The sequence below is a fragment of the Vigna unguiculata genome, chromosome 1 (genome assembly GCF_004118075.2).
Source record: "Vigna unguiculata cultivar IT97K-499-35 chromosome 1, ASM411807v1, whole genome shotgun sequence".
Taxonomy (NCBI): Eukaryota; Viridiplantae; Streptophyta; class Magnoliopsida; order Fabales; family Fabaceae; genus Vigna; species Vigna unguiculata.
The window spans coordinates 8,402,510-8,410,255 of record NC_040279.1 but is presented as its reverse complement, the minus strand read 5'-3'; the positions used below and the strand labels follow the sequence as shown (position 1 = coordinate 8,410,255).

General features: G+C 33.0%; 1 protein-coding gene across 1 annotated transcript; it reads left to right on the top strand.

The window, feature by feature from the left end:
* Positions 1–321: 321 nt before the first annotated feature.
* On the top strand, positions 322–2,038 carry LOC114185549 (glutathione S-transferase U19-like). The gene is made up of 2 exons (XM_028073387.1): positions 322–795; positions 1,516–2,038. The coding sequence occupies exons 1-2, from the start codon at positions 481–483 to the stop codon at positions 1,855–1,857; spliced, it is 657 nt and encodes a 218-aa protein (XP_027929188.1). The 5' UTR covers positions 322–480; the 3' UTR covers positions 1,858–2,038.
* Positions 2,039–7,746: the final 5,708 nt, after the last annotated feature.

Genomic DNA, 7,746 nt, shown 5'->3' with positions numbered 1-7,746 from the left:
AGATTGATAAATAAATGAAAATTATTGCATCATCCATGACGACCCCACTGAACGAATTTTGATACTACACGCAATTAACTATTCATAGTGGATTGAGACACATGTTCCTGTGTCCGATTTTGAATGGCTTCGGCTGTCTCCTTTAATTTAGACATGGAAGGTTCTGGAACTTTGAATTAACGTGTTTGTGTAAAAGTCAAGATTTATAAAAAAAAAACAAATAAATTCCAAAAGAATAAGCGATACTTTTGAATTTAACATTATTATCTAAAAAAGAGCGTGTTATAATCTTATTTGAAGTTAAGCTACAAGATTTTCTGATAATGGAAATCCTATGTTGACTAATAATAATGTTTTAGTATTTCAAACTTGAAAACTAGTTATAAATATAAGTAGTCCATAGCCTTCTTTTGCACTGCAAATCACTTTCTTACTGCAGATTTGTCCATCATTCTTTGTTTTCCTTGAAGTTGAAGCATTATGGCAGATGAGGTGGTTCTGCTAGATTTCTGGGCGAGTCCATTTGGGATGAGGGCGAGGATTGCACTTGCTGAAAAGGGTATAAACTATGAGCGCAAAGAACAGAATCTGAAGAACAAGAGTTCTTTACTCCTACAAATGAACCCGGTTCACAAGAAAATTCCGGTTCTTATCCACAAGGACAAGCCCATTTGTGAATCTCTCATTGTTGTTGAGTACATTAATGAGGTTTGGAATCACACAAATCCCTTGCTGCCTTCTGACCCTTACCAGAGAGCACAGGCAAGATTCTGGGCTGATTATGTTGACACCAAGGTATCCCTTTTTTGCTTCATTTTTTACTTTTAATTCCTTTACTAAAATTTTTGTGATTTAGATATATTTATGTTGGTGTCATTTATTAACGTTAGAAATAAGATAAATTTAGACTATATAAATATATAAATTTCAAGGTTAAATACATTTTTAATTTTTAAATTTTAACGTGAACGAAGTTCTTTAAAATATTGATATATTTTAATTTTTAAATTTTTAAATTGAATTAATATATTCATTTTAATTTAATTATATTAAATTTTATTTTACTACCAAACATAATTTTATGTTAATATTTAAGTTGTTTATATTATTTAATTTTTTTATTTTAATATCAACTAAAAACACGTCAAAAAGTTTAATTAAAAAATTATATTAATTTATTTTTATAATTTGGAAATTAAAATAAATAAAAATTAAGATAAAAACGAATTTGAATATTGCATTAAAGTTCATAAAACTATATTTAATCCTAAATTTTATTTGTAATATTAGTTTCAAGTTACATTTAAAATTCATCTTTTACCAATTTTTTTTTTTACGTAGTATTAAATGAGACGATGATGCAAAAAGACTTATTTCAAGAAGTATATGATTTTACTTTGACAACATAGCAGAGCGTTTGATGATCTTAAATGAAAAATTCTTTATGTAAATCAGTGTGCATTTGATCATATTTAACATAAGTGTGTCTTTATGTCTATTATGATTGTGAAATAGATATTTGATACCCTAGAGAAGATTTCGAAAGCAAAAGGAGAAGAAGAAACAGAAGTTGCGAAGAAAGAGTTGATAGAAGCCCTAAAATTGTTTGAGGAACAACTGGGAGATAAAAGTTATTTTGGAGGAGAAAATCTTGGTTTTGTGGACATAGCACTTGTCCCATTCTACCCTTGGATAAAATCCTTTGCAGCTTTTGTGGGCCTTAACATAGAAGATGGTGAGTATCCGAAGTTGATTGTTTGGGCCAAGAGGTGCCTTCAAAAAGAAAGTGTTGCCAAGTCTCTTCCCGATGAGCAGGTGGTGAATGAGTTCACAAGAAAGATCTTCGGCATTCAGTAGGTTCCAGCTTAAATGACAAATTGAAGTATTGGTTAATTTTTTAGGTTTCCATTAAGTAGTAATATTTTTGCAATAAAAGGCATTTTGATGTGCTAGATTATTGTTTTTTATGTAAGAGTGCATATTTTTTAAAAGAAAATTTATATATCAATACACATATGTGAGGGAGTTTTTTCTTCCATTATGTTTTCATATAAACGAAAAAGTCTTATTTTACTTATGTGTAGAAATATTTCTTTGTTAGATAGATGACATCATAACGGAACGGAACAGGTACGGTTTTTACTATACCATTCTATTTCTCAAGTAAAACTTTAACTGCTATAATCATTTTTGTGTCAAATTCAATAAATAAATAAATAAATATATATATATATATATATATATATATATATATTAATTAGTGTCCTATTTGTATTTACGTATTTTTTAAATATATATGATATTATATTAGTAGATGATGATAATGTAATCTTATTAAATTAATATATAAAATAAAATTATTTATTAAAAATAAAGTAAACTATATGAGAAAATTCTATAATAATAATAATTATTATTTATAAGTAATAATAATAATAATAATAATATTAATCACTACTGAAAATATTAGTGTTGTCGCGGCTGTGTGTTTGTATCTTTTAACTTTCATAAAGATTTGAGTTCAGATCAATAATATTAAAATTCAGAATATATAATTAATTTTTAAAATAGCTATTAAAAATAAAAGATATTTTTAGAATACTGGTTAAAGGTAAACTATTTATTAAATAATTAATTTTTAAAATAATAAGTAAAATTGTAAAAATAAAATATGTAGAAAAAATAGGTTTGCAAGAAAAGACTTTCTTTTACTATTTTTTCTAAGAATTTTAATTGGCAGGTAATTTTTGTATGGATAATAATATCCTACGAAATTATAAAATTTGTAAGTATTTCTTGCAAAATTTGTTGTGAAAAGTTTTTTATACAAAATATTTTGCAAAAAAATTGGTACCAATTTCCTGCAATTTTTTTTTCATAACAAAATTTATAAGTATTTTCTAAGAAAAAAATTCAAAGCAAAATTGGCATGAAATATGAGTTTTTTTTTTCGTAGTGTTAGGGTGTGTTCCTTTGAATAGGGGATGGATTTTAGAGAATGAATTTGTGTTTTCTTTGAAAAGATTTAGAGATAAAAATGAATGAATTTAAGGGTGAAGTTTCTGAGTGATGTATTTGATATGATAAATAAAAAAATGTTTTAATAAATTAAAATATATAGTTACAAGTTTACGCTTGCAATTAAGATTAATATATTATTATCATTATTATTTAATAATTATTAATATCTATAATAATAATTATTAATATCTATAATAATAATTATTATTATTTATAATTAATATTATTATTAATCACTAGTGAAAACATGACGTTGTCACGACTTTGTGTTTGTTGTAAGACTCGAGAAAATTAAATAGTTATTAAATAATTATTTAATTAATGCGGGTAATAAGAGCATTTAAGGTATTTGATGCGGATTACTATGATGTGGAAAAATATTAGCTCAAGTTGTAAATAGTACTTTGATTGTGTGAAAGGACTTGGGTTCGAGTCTTATGTATGTCATTTGTATGTTAACTTATGCGTTTTTATGTTATATATTTGAATGTGAGGCGTGATAACATAATCTTAGAATTTGAGGAATTATCACGAATATGAATTGGTTGAATTGGTTGTGCACTTGCTTTGTGATTGAAGGGTTGTGAGTTCAAATCTTGTTGAGAACTAATTTATTTTCTTTTTGCCAAATTTTTCCTTGACAAGAACATGAAAGGGTTTATGAACCCTAGCAGCCAAGAGTGGCAATCCAAAGGGCTGAAAACATTCTCTTAAGGAGTATTGAATAACCATTAAACCAAAATTGTAATTAAATTTCATTTTAAGGAATTAAATGGTAATTAAGGGTGAGTGAACTTTGAGAGAGAAGGGAATTAGAGAAGGGAGCGCTGCAATGTGAGGGTTGGGCATAGTTTTTCCAGAGAAATTCGTGTTGTGTGGAGCCAAGAATTTGAGTGCAAACCATCGTTGGAGAGAGAGCAAAGGCAAGGAAGTTATAGGATTAGACACATGCGCACAAATTCGAATTTGGAGCAAGGAATCCAGGTAAGGGGAGTTGTTGATGTGATCCCAAAAAGGCTTATAGCTTGGGCAATGTCTAGGCCCAAATCATGCTTAAGGCCCAATCCATGGCCATCATGCACCTTCAAGCCCAAGCCCATCAAGAAGCCTAATAACAAGGGCCATGCTAAAAAGGATCAAATTGGGCTTCATTCAAGATGGCCCAAACCCACATGGGCTTCTCACACTCTTCACATGGGCTAAAGAAGATGTGAAGATTTGAAGAGGTGTCTCAAAGAGCAATAGAATAACAATAATATTGGTCCCTTATTTAGGCTTTGCTTTCTAGAATAATAAGTCAAACAATGAGTAGTTCAATTGATAAAATTTGGCTTCACTAAGCCCAATAAGAGATTTGGCCATGAGCTATCAAAAGAGCCAAGGTGGACTAAGTGGAAGTCAACACTTCTTCCTACACCTCATGGATCCAAATCATCCAAGGGTTGGGAATGCTTCCTCCTTTTCCAAGGCATCATCCAATGGCCAAGATCAAGCCTCCTTCTCCAAGCTTGATCTAAGGGCCAAGATCAAGGCCTACTCCATCCAATGGCTCTCCTTTCTCATGTGTAAATGACTTCATATAAAAGCCAAAATTTCACTCATTTGCAATAGAAGCATAGTGTTGAGAGTACTCTTGAATTTTTCAATAGAAGCATAGTGTTGAGAGTATTCCACCCTATTGCATTTGAGAGTCTCATTTGCTAAGGGATTGAATCATCTCCTCTAGCCACCTTCCCTTAGCTTTCTCTTAACCTAAACCTTCAAACACCTTAGTCCAAACCAATGCTTAGCAAGAGCCTTAAACACTTGCTTCCACTCCCTTCCATGGATCACGTCTACTTCATGGAGCTTTCATCCATTCCACACCAAGAGCTCCACCAGTTGTTTTGCGTGTTTTTAGTCGTGAACCCTATATTATGCATTGCTCGATTGAAATTGCATGTTTCTCATCTATTTTCGGCATTGTTTTATTGAGGTTCCTGGGTTTTTCCCAGAAACCGCATGGCGGCTCAATCCGTACCACCAGGCGGCACATCAGAGATGGGCGCTGTTCTTGTTTTGGCTTGAACCGCCTGGCGGCGATGAATTTCTGCTACGCGGCGCGACACTATTCGCGTTCCTTTTTGGTGGTTTTAATGCTGTTTGATGGGAATCAATATGGTTTCTGAAATTGATGTGTGTAGATTCTATTGGATACCTTGTTGGTCTGAAATCAATTAAAAAATTAGGGTATGGCAAAACTTAGGATATATATGAGCATGAATTGAATTAGGTTTACTCAAGAGAGTAAGATAGAGAAACTTCTAGGAATTAAATTAAAAGCAGAAAGTTAGTCCATTATATGTGTACTATCGGATCTTGGTGAATGTAAGTGGTAGGGATGATTATTGGAAAATGGGATGAATCTGTTGCAGGGATGAAGAAGCATGGTTTATGTGGGGAACTGATACACCGCTTGGCGGCGTTGTGCTTGCCGCCAGGCGATGGCGAGGCCAGATATTGGTTTGCGAATTCAGAAGTGAAAATGAGGAGGAATCTTGGTGAGTGAGTGGTTTTAGAATTTTTTTGTAACATCGGAAGGGCAATATGCTGTGAAAATTAACTATGCGAATGGTAATAGGTTGAAAGTATGACTAAGGTATGTTGTGTTGGTTGGAATATTAAAGACAGAAATGGAGGAGAGTAACTTTAGTTAATAGTTCAGGTTCTGGAAGCATAGTTTTTGCATATGTGTTATTGGATAATTGGTGATTATGATTTATTGGCCTAAGTTGTCGATCGTGATATATGTATAGATGGAGGATAGGTGATTTTGTAATATTGTGTGGGACAACACTCATGGTTGTATAATGTGAGTTAAGTATATTAGAATAAGATTGGAATATTACTCTAGAGTAGTGGAAATAGGATGTGTGAATGGTAAAGGTACTGGACTAATAGACGTGTCGCAAACATGACTGAACTCTTATGCAGTAATAGTGCACTTACTAAGCTAGAAACTTTGGATAGAAAAATTGGAAATTTTGAAGCATGGGTTCTTAAACCATAGGGGAGCAGTGTGTTGCTATGAAGCCCTTCTAGATCGAGGGGGGACATATCTAGACACTTGGGTGTACATTCTAGCATAAGTCCAATTAGTTTAGGGTGCTAAAAACTAGTGGAGTTCAGCTACTGATACAGCGCCTGGCGACACGGGTAGGTGCGCCAAGCGATAGGACTAGCGTCAGAGGTCCTTGTACCGCGTAGCGCCTAGCGGCAAGGGGTGCTCCGCCAGGCGGTGACTGAAAAACAGTAGGGCTGGACGAGCACTGGCGCCTGGCGGTTGGAAGGTACCGTCAGGTGGTCTGGGTCAGTTTAGCCTAGCGGCACTTGCTGTTGCGTCGGGCGAAAACCCAACAGACTATGACTTGTGTGCATTGCGTTTAAGCGATACTGCTATACTTGGATCGGGAGATGCTGTGCCATGAGTGGGTAGGTTCATGGATTGTGGTTAATATGTGATGGTATGAGCGAGGAGGTTCATATCCAGTTACTCTCGCATGGGGATACGAGCGAGGTAGGTTCGTATGTTTCGTGCTCACGTTTGAGAGATGCCACGTGCGGGGAGCTACAAGGCTTTTGGATCACATGTGTTGGACTACGGGCGGGTAGGTCCGTAGAGCAGGACTACGAACGGGAGGTTCGTAGAGCAAGAGTACGAGCGGGAAGGTTCGTAGAGGCAGGACCACGAGCGGGCAGGTTCGTGTGAGCATCATATTCCCAAGACCAAGGCTAACCTTTTGTGTGAATTGAAGGCTATACAGCCTTGGGGTTAAGGTCTTGGCCAAGATAAGTAAGATGAATAAGATGGGCGTATGTCTTATTTTGCTTATTATGATCGTGTGATTCGTTACACAGGATCAGATGTTGATACAGGTGATGCTGAGGACGCTCAGGCGACGGAGTGAGGGCTAGCTGGATTAAGCTAGGACTATATTTATGATTAACATTTATGTTTTTTTTTTGGATTTTTGGAAATTGTAAAGTTTTAAATACTACGATTTTAAATATTGTGGCGCGATGCTTAAACATTTTAATTCTCCCGCGTTTTGGGAGCAATAATATTATGACGTGTTATTTTCTTTTCTTTATTTATTTACTTAAATTAGTAATATTCCTTGGGAATGTCACATTTGTAATATTTAATTTTTAAACCTTAAACCTTATAAATAATATTATTATTAATCACTAGTGAAAATACGATGTTGTCGTGACTTTGTGTTTGTAATATTTAATTTTCAATGAAATTTGAGTTAAGGTCAATAATATTTACTTTCAGAATATATAATTAATTATTAAAAAAGTTGTTAAATAAAGTAACTGTTATAAACAAAAGTGATTTTTAGACTAATGGTTAAAGGTAAACTATTTATTAATAATCAATTTTTAAAATAATAAGTAAAATTGGAAAAATAAAATATGTAGACAGAAAAGTTTTTAAAATAACTGTTAAATACAAAAGAGGTGTTTAAAAAAACGGTTAAAGGTAAACTATTTATAAAATAATAATTAAGGGTGAAACTAGAAAACCAAAATGTGAAAACAAAAGAGAGAATCTCATTATATATAAATATTATTGATATCCTTTGAGGGGATATAAAGAAAAAAGTAACGTTGTTTGTTTGAAGGGATGAAAATGTGGAAGTGAAGGAATTTGAAGATAAATATTATGAATGATTTGTGGAT